Consider the following 12494-nt stretch of genomic DNA (forward strand, 5'->3'; position numbering starts at 1 on the left):
TCTCGCCGAAGATGATCTATTATATCAACAAGATGGTCGACTGACCGCACTAACAATGGAAATACATGTCCACAAAGGCGGGAGGAGGCGAGATCAGGTGGGAACATTCTAGCCAATGAGAGGGCAGATACGCATGTGAACAACAGGCACAACTCGATATAAAATATTTTTTCTCCAAATGTCACACGCATTACACTTATATCATTACACTCGTAACAACCTAAGCACTATCACACTTTAATTCGATCAAATAATCCTCGCCTATCAAAATAGCAATTAAATATTATCTTCAACAAATTCGACACTCATTGCCCCCCCTTTACAAAAACTCCCCAACTTGGTCTGCTTAACGCTTATTTTCGCGCGGACAGATTTTGGGCGGTGTCGATCCTCTCTTTTCCACTCTTCCTCTCTGCTCTCGTGCTCCTCAGTACGGAATCTCAGATAGTCCAAACACCCGTGTATTCTGCCACCAGAGGGAGCTTAAACTAGGTACTATTATTGCGTTGCACATCTCTAGCAGTCTGCAGCTAAAAGATAGGACTACTGTAAATGTAAATAATTTCTTCACTATTGTGGGGTACAACTTGATATTTCTAAAGTCAAGCAAAGTAATTTAATTAATATGCCAAATGTAGCTGCCCCCACTTTTGTAAATGTTGTAATTAAGCAATAAGGCAGGCATAAGGTTTGATAGGTCCCCGGTAAATGTACCAATACTTATTATCTAGCACCATCTAGTGGGAATTTATTTGGGACAAAGAGTGGGACTGGGACATAAGTAAGGTTACAGAACCACACACAAAAAAATAATCAACTACTTACAGCCAGAAAAGGATTGGTCACCCCTCTGAGCCGGGTTCCTCTCTATGTGTCTTCCCTCTAGGGAGTTTTTCCTAGCCACTAGGCCCACTATCTGTAACGCACTTTGTGACAACAGCTGATATAGAAAGGGCTTTATAAAATACATTTGATTGAACGGTCATGTTGGAGTATTTTATTCTTTCAAGGACAATTATGAAGTCAAGAGAACCCACTTTTATACATCAAAACAATGGATTTACCACATCAACATATTAAACACTCACTGAAGCATGGTCTAGAAATCTTCCTTTACATTAGGAATGACACCACTACAGTAGGTGGCCAACCAAAGACCTAGAGGGCCTCGTAAGCCATGTGCATTCATGGCCATCCCTCAAGCAGCATACTTTTACACCAACAGTTGGACTTACAATCCAAATGTTATCCATTCAAGTTAAACCCTTCAGTACTGAGGCTCTCCGGGACCAGGATGGCCAACCCAGTATTACACCAAAGGTCCATTTTGAAATGCTCAAAAGTAATGAACACAGCTGAATCAATGTATGAAACCAACACTAAACACTATTTCAAATGCTTTTTTTTGGCCTTTTGCCATAGGGACTAGTCAAACAATCTTTCTTCTCCATGGATAAAGACCATTAACTTCTACATTTAAAAAAAAAATACTGTACATGTATGGTTGGTGAGGATAGGAGGTAACACTCAGTGGGAGCCCTCCATAAGTATACAGTCATAAATGCATCCCAAATGGAACCCTATTTCTTATAGTGCACTACTTTTGATAAGGGCCCAAAGGGCTCTGGTCAAATGTAGTGCACTACGTAGGGAATAGGGTACCATTTGGGACAAACTCATGGTCACAGCAAGTTGAATGTTATGAACATTAAAATGGAAGACAGTTTATGACAGACTCTATGGTTATTTTTAACTTTTAAGGGCTCAAGCTAATTGTTTTATCAGTAACACAGTAATTCATTAGATAAAAAAAACAAGACAAAATCACGACTAAGAAAAAGGCCAACTGGTCTGAGAAAGTTCTTATCGATGTTCTGCTCGAGTACCATCTCTCCAAAAGAGTATGCATGTCAGCCCATTCACAGCAGTCGAAAGACAAGGAGCTCAGATCATTCAAGCTCAAAATTACCCCAAAACTGAAGGAAAGCAGAAAATGTACACGCAGTGTTTCCCCTAGGATTTTTCAGCAGTGGTGGCAGAAGTAGTGGGTGGTGGTCTTCAGAAGCGGTGGCAGAGGAAGTGGGGGCGGGGTGTCTTCTTGTGGTATACATCTATATTATAAAATTGCTATGGTGCGCCGCTGCTAAATGAATATAGGGGAAAACACTGACACGGGTAAATGGTCTTGAGGAAAACATCTACATTTCTCACTCAACAGATGGAGTTTACAGGGGATTACAGATCTGAGAAGGAGAAAACTTAGACATAAATCGATGGTCACTAGAAATCAGATATACATATATTAATCGGCGACAGTTCACTCACCGTGGATAAAGACCACTTGCATCAGAATCGTAAACACCCTCATGCTTCACAAAGAAACAGACATGTGCCCTTTATATACTGTACACACAACAATTTACTATTCTAACTTTTAACCAATCAGAACTGAAGAGTGCCTACCAAAATGTTATGCATACATCAAAACAAATGAAAAGACTGAAGAATGCCAGCTGACCAATGTCAGATGACCAACAACAATTTCCATTTCACAACAATTACCATTTCAGTGTAATATCTCCTTAGATCACCCTTGTATCCATACATTTTGATTCATTTTGTGTTACTACAGAAATGGTTACTTCCACCAGTCATGGAAAAATATATAGTAACTGAAACTAGTGGAAAAACATTATGGATTACATCAGTCATAAATATAATCATTTGCTTTGTTATACCTTATGACTTGTGCATACAAACAGTTCAATGCTTCAAACACATTTTTACAGGCATTCAATACAAATTATGACATTGTTGAAATGTTCCACTTCCATGTAATGAACAGAACAGCTCTTTGTGGAACAGCAAGCATGTCCACTACCAGAGAAACCATTGCATGTCAAACCAGACTTGGGTACCTTAGATGTTAATACACAATAGTGACATTCCATGATTTGATCACGGGTAACAAATCCTATAGTGTACAGATGTTAATGAAATCAAACATATTTTGATAAAATGTCCCTACTACGGAGTACGTTCCCTAAATGTCTAGTGGCCCTTTCAATAGTGATAGATTTGATACAACAGTAAATGTATGTGCGGAAAGCCATGAGGTTTGCTAGAGATTAAATTATATGTACTACTGTACTATGAAGACCAATTGTATTCAAAAGGGATAGGATTTTGTCTTAAACACCTGCAGTTTAATCTAACCATTTGGCTGCATTCCTTTAAGACAAAATGGTGCAAATATGTCACTCTTCAGCAAATTATGGTTAAAAACAATCAAAGACAAAAAATACATTTAAATAATTTACTATGTATTTACACAATCCATCTGCTTCTCCAGCTTGGTCTTCCATAGATCTTGTCATCTTGATCTTATATCTTGAGGATAAATCTTCTAGTCACCCATTTTTACTTTCGACGTCTACAAGAAAAATACATTTGACCAAGTATGTAATAAAACAAACCTATACTTGGTTGATGCAATCAGCTACTGAATATGATGATAGAATATTATGCTATTCAACCAATCAAGGGGTGAAAGAAAACCATTTCAAAAGAATGTCAGTTACCTGCAAGATGGCCACAATCACTCCAAATAGCCCAATAGCACTGCCGAAGATTTCCACAATAAGGATTTTAACGAAGAGGCTGCCGTTCTGAGCATCTGCCAGGGCGGCCCCACTACCAACAATGCCAACACAGATGCCACAGAAGAGGTTGGAGAATCCCACAGTAAGACCAGCGCCAAACATGGAGTAGCCTGTTAGGAGAGAACGCAATCACAACAACACAGCATTTCCTTCAGCTGGATTTGATCATTGCACTGTTTAACTAAGCCAATGGGAAAATGTGCCTAGTTTACTTGTGCCTGCCTTTATCACATTGGAATTTAAGGACTGGTTCCAATCAACACCTAGCCTGAGTGCCAGTGTTTGTGCCATCATGCCAACTCGTTGTCATGCCAAACATTGTTTGGATTGAAAATCACAGCAATGGAGTTGGCAAGAGCACACACAGATCTGGGACCAGGCTAATCAACACCCGCCAACCATTAATTTCTTACCTGCTTGGTAGTTCCTTGCCCCAATAGTCTCTGGTGTGGTGCCACTAAAGCTCTATAAAAAGAGAGATGTAAAGCAATAGGTCTCTAATGAAATCTGAGCAGTCTACTATAGTATCACACACACATCAGGGATCTACTCCAAGATGTCATATCTGAGAGGCTACAATTAGGAGCCACAGGTTCAGTCCCAAATAGCACCCTATTCCCTACATACAGTGCATTCGGAAAGTATTCAGACCCCTTCACTTTTTCCACATTTTGTTACGTTACAGCCTTATTCTAAAATTGATTAAATTAATTATTTTCCTCATCAATCTACACACAATACCCAATAATGACAAAGCAAAAACAGGCTAGATTTTTTTGCAAATTAAAAAATAATTTCAATAATAATACCTTATTTACATAAGTATTCAGACCTTTTGCTATGAGACTCGAAATTGAACTCAGGTGCCTCCTGTTTCCATTGATCATCTTTTAGATGTTTCTACAACTTGATTGGAGTGATCTCCCGAGTGGCGCAGTGCTAGCTGTGCCACTAGAGAACCTGGTTCGAATCCAGGCTCTGTCGTAGCCGGCCGCGACCGGGAGACCCATGGGGCGGCGCACAATTGGCTCAGCGTCGTCCAGGGTAGGGAATGACCGGCAGGGATGTAGCTCAGTTGGTAGAGCATGGCGTTTGCAACGCCAGGGTTGTGGGTTCGCTTCCCATGGGGGGCCAGTATAAATAAATAAATAAAATAAGAAAAAATAATTATGTATGCACTCTAACTGTAAGTCGCTCTGGATAAGAGCGTCTGCTAAATGACTAAAATGTAAATGTAATTGGACATTATTTGGAAAGGCACACACCTGTCTATATAAGGTCCCACAGTTGACAATGCATGTCAAGCAAAAACCAAGCCATGAGGTCAAAGGAATTGTCCGTAGAGCTCCGAGACAGGATTGTGTCATGGCACAGATCTGGGGAAGGGTACCAAAAATGTTTTGCAGCATTGAAGGTCCCCAAGAACACAGTGGCCTCCATCATTCTTAAATGGAAGAAGTTTGGAACCACCAAGACTCTTCCTAAAGCTGGCCGCCCGGCCAAACTGAGCAATCGGGGGAGAAGGGCCTTGGTCAGGGAGGTGGCCAAGAACCCGATGGTCAATCCGAAAGAGTTCCAGAGTTCCTCTGTGGAGATGGGAGAACCTTCTAGAAGGACAACCATCTCTGCAGCACTCCACCAATCAGGCCTTTATGGTAGAGTGGCCAGACGGAAGCCACTCCTCATTAAAAAGCACATGACAGACCGCTTGGAGTTTGCCAAAAGGCACCTAAAGAGGACTTTAGAATAAGGCTGTAACGTAACAAAATGTGGAAAAAGTGAAGGGGTCTGAATACTTTCCGAATGCACTGTACAATAGTGCACTACATCTGACCAGGGCCCATTGGGTTCTGGTCAAAAGTAGTACACTAGGGAATAGGGTGCCATTTGGAATCCGGTCACCATAATACCATAATCACTAGTCAAAATTAAAAAAGGGCACAAATGATCAAAGTATGCCATCCCCCTCTTGCTTACCTCAGCCATGTTACTTATAACGATCGCCATGATGATCCCATAGATGGCTACAGCCTCACAGAAGATAATGCTTTGGATAGGAGGAGACAACCACAGCATTTAACACAGTAGTACATTGATCAGAAAGATGCGGACTTAATACAGTATGCACATACAGATATACAAGTTTTACGCCAACATGTAGAATCTGTGTCATAATGGACCGGTTTCTCAGACCCAGATTAAACCTATTCCTGGACTAAAAAGCCCGGTCAATGGAAAATGCTTTTTAGTCAATGTCTAGGCTTAATCTGGGCCTGAGAAATAGGCCTTGTATGCTCTATTTACATTTGTCATTTAGCAGACGCTCTTATCCAGAGCGACTTACAGTTAGTGCATTCATCTTAAAAGCCCAATGCAGCCGTTTTTATCTCAATATCAATTCATTTCTGGGTAACAATTAAGTACCTTACTGTGTAGGCTTGGGTTGTAGACCATATACCGGGGTATTTGGGAATAGCCACGGTATAGTTTTTAAATACCTTCAAAACTATTTATTTTAATACATTTGAATATTTGTAGCTACTTTTTAAGTAGCTACAACCTGCAGTCAACTTGTGCAATACGTTAGGAGACAAAGAAGATTGTGTTCTTCATTTCAATTGTTACATAATTTTTCATTATGAAGCTTACAAGTAGTCACCACTCACGTGGTGTTTGTTTACAAGCACACGACGACGAGAGACCGGAGCCTTGTGAGTCACTCACTGTTGTGCAGCACGCGCCAGGTGATCTAGTTACAGTATGGAATTCACAACTAAATGTTTGCCAGCTAGATATCTTATAATTAATATGTTAACTGTCTAAAATGTGCTAAATGCTCTGCAGTTGTGCATTTGGTTTGGAAATTTAGTAGCTACATTTTAGTCATTTAGCAGAATAGTTAGCCATCTAGCTAAGTGGTTAGCTTCTTCCAAAATCAAGCTTCGCTTGGTAAAAGCAGAGAATCCCCTCCTGGATCAAGAGCCTTGTGGTCTAATATTTGTTTTGTGCATGCAGCAAACTGAGTAGCATTTTTCAGTTACTTGTTTAACTTTAAAAATAGTGCCCCTTGTGTTCAGTGGCAGTATTACCAAATATCTCTTAAAGAGGCACTATGCACAAATCGCTGCCATTTCCTGGTTGCTAAAATTCTAATAGTTTGCGTAATTTCAGTTTGTGACAAAACAAGCAGTCATTGTGTAGAGAATTATTGTACCATCTAAACCGCAGTGAAATATATTTTCCATAACAAAAAATATTGTATATTCAGCTGTTTAAAGCTGGTGTACAACACCGAAAGTAAAGATGAAAAAAAAAAAAACACTTCAGAACGGGAAGCACAGAAATAGCACATATAGAACATCTACCGCTTCTTAGACTTGCTTAAAAAAACGTTAAAATCTATAACTCACATTTCTATGTGAATTTGGCCAGGTCGCCCAAAAAGTAGCTTTAAATGGTCAAAAATAAAGAAAAATTGCTTCTTAGCTAGAGCAATTTCTCAAGCAAGAATGTTGCTAGTACTGTCTTGAAGTGGTCTGAGTTGGGAGGGGGAAATGGAAAAATAGCTGTTATTGGGGGAGGGAGGGACTGGTTTCATTCTCTTATTAATAGCCTACCTGACCAGATTCTTTGTTTTAATCCGTGGTGCTTTTACACCACCTCCTATGATACTGGAACCTGTGATGTAAATGCCCCTGTAAAACAAGGAGGACACAATTCAGTATAAACATTAACAGAACATGCCATCCAAGAAGAGTAATTTAGCCTAAACGGAATGGGGAAGAGGAAGGGGACAAGACACTAGTTGCTATTTAAATTTTCAAGTCAAATTTCACAACTTCTCTATTCAAAATGGGACAATCTCTTCTGAAGAAACACTCAAAGGCAGAAATGAAGAGTCCTCACCAAGCAGCTCCAACAACAGAGAGCGAGATGGCCAAGCCAATCCCAAGGTTCGCCCACATGAAGGGTGAGGTTTCTGTCAGAAACCTGTGGGAGAGAGAAAGCACAATTTCACCATGAAAATCAAACGTTCCATGTTCTAGTCTAGGCTAATATTTCTGGGGGAAAAACACCTGACTGAAATTCTACCACCAGTAATCAGCACCAGGCTCAGAATATAAAGACAGATTTCTATTCTTACGTCTATGATATTATGTTCTAAGACAAGGGATTGTGTGTCATACTAACCATGCCACATCAAAGCGGAATCCAAGGTCGAAGATTGTGTAGCAAATACCTGAAAAACAAAACCAATCCAGGTAATGCATTGCAAAGTATGCAGAACAAAAGTGTGCAAACATTTTCATGGGTTTATGCATTTGTGTGTTGCAGTACAGTACAGTAACAGTACACGCGAAGCCACACAGCTGCAGAACAAAAACGTGTCAGAGAAATGACTAAGTGTCAGAAGATAAGTGTGATAGCTCACCCCCACATGAGAAGTGTTTCAGTTCCCATTTTCCTGACTCTAGCAACCAAGCAAGTGAGCTAGCTAGCTATGGCATTGCATAACTTTGGCTACTATAAATTATTTATTTAACTAACAAAGTTTATATACTTAACAGTATGCTTTTAACGTTTTCGTCCAGGGTAGCCTTATGCAATCGAACATCAGCTAACTATTTGGCTCTCTAGTCTGATTAATCAGGCTGTAATACACAATAAATTGGTGTATATACAGCCTGAAGCTAATGCCTACAAAATCGTGTAAATGTTCCTTACAAGCCAGAATGTCTAATAAAATTACTTTTGAACTTACTCTACCGGTTACTTTCCTGTGGATATTGTGTCTCAAACAGAGGAAGGACAACCCGCAAAGACAACCGGTAGAGTAAATTTAAATGTAATTGTATTAAACATTCTTACTTGTAAGGTACATTTACAGGATTTTGTAGGCATTAGCGTCAGGCTGTATATACACCAATTTATTGTGTATTACAGCCTGATTAAACAGACTACAGGCTCTGCAGTGATATGCTAGCTAACAACTAGCTAGCTAACAACTAGCTAGCTTACTTGTTAGGTAACTAGCTGACGTTAATTCCTACAAACGTTTAGTCAAATTCTTACAAACGAATACCTAGATAATCTACTTTTTGGACGACAGTGCCAAAGTTAAACAACAACATGTAATTCGAGGAAGTTAGTCAGTTAGCCTGCCTGACATATAACTATTACCTAGTTAGCATATAATTGCAGACCCAGTTTAGTTTACGCCATTGCCGCTAACTAGCGCAACAGGCTAACGTTAGCTGGCAAGCAGCACTGTCTGTGAAGCACGACACAGACATTTACAATCAAATGAATGGAAGTCATATATTTACCGAATTCATTATATATTTGGCATCATCATTAACCCCATTACCCTAGCTAGCAAATATAGCAAAAACAAATTCTTACCGACGATGAGAATGGTACTCCAGAAGGCCAAAGTGACCCCGGTGTAAAGAATGGCGTGTCCGTTCATGATCACCCAAACCGCGATATTTTGCGGGCTATCTCACTATGCTACCTTCAGTTTGGTGTTAAAATTGACGCCGAACGGTCTGAATACTCTAAATAATATGTTATTCACACCCCGAACTCGCTCAATTGAGGAAATAAAATCTAACCATCAAAAGGGAAGGGATGCAGTCAGCTGATCGACTAGATTTGAACATGTGACCGTGACAACAAACGTAATTCTACTTCCTTCTTCTTCGTGCCAGTTTCCGCTGGAGCTCCCAAGCGCAGATGTAGGACCAGTTGTCCATTTGAACTTTGCATTACTTTTTAATTCACAGGTCAAAACGCAAAACCGACCTTAGACCAGCACATGCGCAATCTACACACTGAAGGCTAGTTGTTCTCTTTTAGATTATTGTAGCGACTTTTTTCACGCTTCTAAGAAAATGTAGCTCCGCAAGTAGAAGAAACTGTACAGAGGCATTGTAGAAACATGAAATATCATGTTGGTCTTGTCGTAGTAAATATATTATGTTATAGCTTGGTCTGACTAAAATCTTGTGCATGACCCATCTTGTGTTGGGCCTTTGGATTTAATACAATGCACAAAGACTTCTATCTTGTCGGCCTTATCAGCAGGTGGCTATGGACAACACCCACGCCATAGGTCTCTCAGTTCTCCCAACTCACGAGTTATTGCTCTGAGGACATACACACACACACCCCCACACACATACACACACACACACACACACACATCATCATTGTTAAACATACACACATACACACACACACACACACTACACACACATACACACACACACACATACACACACACACACACACACATACACACACGCACACACACACACACACACATCATCATTGTTAAGCACACACACACAAAAACCCCCTTCTCTTAGGCTGAACATCTGAAGACAGAGAACCCGACTCAGAGCCAATGCAATGGAAGTGACCTCGACCAACTCATCAGGACCAATCAGAAGATCAGAACTACTAGAATCAACCTACTTTATTTTATTGTATAAAATGTCAGCACACAATGTTTAGGGGCTCGCTCTCTCAGATATCTCCCTACGAGGTTGACGAACGGGTCCGTGCACGCTATTTACAGATATCTTTACCTCTGAATAAACTGCCTCATATTATACAATTATCCACCTTGTCCGAAAGTCTCTACTTGGTCTCCGTTCTCCAGTAAACTTGTGATCATCAACAGTCTCATGATGTAAGCTAAAATCTCTCTAAATTGAGTTCCTGGTTTATGTCTTTCAACTTTCTCAAATATAGAACTACTTCCCAGCAAAGATTTCGGTATGTACTATGGCTTCACCTCTTCCTCTCTGTTTCCAAGTTAGCAAATACCGTATAGAAATAGTAAGGAGCAAATTACAGGTGTTAGTAATTCAGCTCCTTGCAGTGTTAACCAATAACCACATGATGGCGCTACATCACTGGTTGAATGTCGGTGACAAGCTGGACTAGTGCTTTTCTGAACCCCAAAAATAAACGTTCTGTTCAGAAATAAAGAAGCTGCATAAAGTGATGCATTATTATTTGTACATTCCAAGTTCAGTCTGGAATCAGGAATATTGGCTATTTGAATGATGGACCTATTATGTAGGCCTATGTAAAAAAATACAATAAAAAATTGTATGATGTTCTTATCTCTCAATATCAAATTTTTGTCATTTAGCAGACACTCTTATCCAGAGCGACTTACAGTAGTGAGTGCATACATTTTCATAATGGTCCCCCATGGGAATCAAATCCACAACCCTGGTGTTGCAAGCACCATGCTCTACCAACTGAGCCACATAAAGCTCACTGAATCTCACTGTGCCAGACAGATGTACAGGGACTGTCACTCCCAGAAAGACAAAAGTCAGACAAAGAAAGGGTAGTGTAGACCTACTTACAGAACATGCAGATATTTTCAAATGTTCAAGCCTTCAGGCAGAGCATGCACAATTATTCAGGGGTTGTCATTTAATTTTTTTTTATTTATTTATTTTACCTTTATTTAACTAGGCAAGTCAGTTAAGAACAAATTCTTATTTACAATGACGGCCTACACCGGCCAAACCCGGACGACGCTGGGCCAATTGTGGGTTGTTGGAAATGTCAATGGTTTACACCTTAAAAACTCACTAATCCATGCACAAACACATTCATATACTTCTAAATCTGAAGAAAAATCGTTTTTATGAATAAAGTGCCAATTTAAAGAATTCAGGGGAAATCAAGGACATTACAAGGTGCAAATTAAGGTGCAATTGTTTCCTGGTGACTACTAACTAGTCTTGATCAGAGCCCTATCATGGTGTAGTGCACTATATTGAATAGGGTGCCATTTGGGACGCACACAGTATCTTCATCTGCTGATCCAGCAACTTGCACAGTACAGTGCATGCAGACTGATAAATCACTATATAGCCAATCACTATATAGCCGCAACCAACACACGACCCCTCGACGTAAAAAACTAACGACCTGTATCCCTTCTTTCTTTTCTTTCCAAAACACTTGAACGTCTCTGACCAACTCTCCCGTTATCTCTCTCAGAATGACCTTCTTGACCCTAACCAGTCAGGCTTCAAGGCGGCTCACTCAACTGAGACCGCTCTCCTCTGTGTCACAGAGGCTCTCCGCTCTCCAAAAGCTTACTCTCTCTCCTCTGTTCTCATCCTCCTAGATCTATCCGCTGCCTTCGACACGTGAACCATCAGATCCTCCTCTCATCTCTGGCTCTAAACACTCCTGGATTGCATCCTACCTGGCAGGTCGCTCCTACCAGGTGGTGTGGAGAGAATCTGTGTCTGCACCACATGCTCTCACTACTGGCGTCACCCAGAACTCGGTTCTAGACCCTCTCCTCTTTTCTCTTTACACCAAGTCACTTGGCTCTGTCATATCCTCACATGGTCTCTCCTATCAATGCTATGCGGATGACATTCAGCTACTCTTCTCCTTCCGCCCTTCTGACACCCAGGTGGCGACACGCATCTCTGTGTGCCTGGCAGACATCTCAGCTTGGATGTCGGCTCACCACCACAAGCTCAACTTCAACAAAATGGAGCTGCTCTTCCTCTCAGGAAAGGCCTGCCCGCTGCAAGACCTCTACATCACGGTTGACAACTCCACGGTGTCTTCCTTCCAGGGTGCAAAGAACCTTAGCGTGACCCTGGACAACACCCTGTCATTCCCTGCAACATCAAAGCAGTGACTCGCTTCTGCAGGTTCATGCTTGACAACATCCGTACAGTACGACCTTTCCTCACACAGGAAGCGGCACAGGTCCTAATCCAGGCAATTGTCATCTCCCATCTAGACTATTGCAACTCTCTGTTGGCTGGGCTCCCC

The 12494-nt window shown here is 40.8% G+C and overlaps 1 protein-coding gene across 1 annotated transcript; it reads right to left on the bottom strand.

Annotated features, from left to right (window-relative positions):
• Positions 1–982: 982 nt before the first annotated feature.
• LOC121580920 (V-type proton ATPase 21 kDa proteolipid subunit) lies at positions 983–9339 on the bottom strand. The gene is made up of 8 exons (XM_041896116.2): positions 9066–9339; positions 7854–7902; positions 7569–7652; positions 7280–7357; positions 5640–5709; positions 4076–4127; positions 3582–3772; positions 983–3433 (listed from the first exon to the last, which is right to left on the bottom strand). Exons 1-8 carry the CDS (start codon positions 9130–9132, stop codon positions 3407–3409), a joined length of 618 nt encoding a protein of 205 aa, XP_041752050.1. The 5' UTR covers positions 9133–9339; the 3' UTR covers positions 983–3406.
• Between the last annotated feature and the right edge of the window lie 3155 nt (positions 9340–12494).

The sequence above is a fragment of the Coregonus clupeaformis genome, chromosome 14 (assembly GCF_020615455.1).
Source record: "Coregonus clupeaformis isolate EN_2021a chromosome 14, ASM2061545v1, whole genome shotgun sequence".
Lineage (NCBI taxonomy): Eukaryota > Metazoa > Chordata > Actinopteri > Salmoniformes > Salmonidae > Coregonus > Coregonus clupeaformis.

Coding starts and splice junctions, on each gene's coding strand:
- LOC121580920 (XM_041896116.2), bottom strand. CDS start 9,132: ATGAACGGACACGCCATTCTTTACACCGGGGTCACTTTGGCCTTCTGG. Junction 7,653..7,853: donor TTCCGCTTTGATGTGGCATG/GTTAGTATGACA, acceptor TCTCTCCCACAG/GTTTCTGACAGAAACCTCAC. Junction 5,710..7,279: donor AAAACAAAGAATCTGGTCAG/GTAGGCTATTAA, acceptor TCCTATCCAAAG/CATTATCTTCTGTGAGGCTG.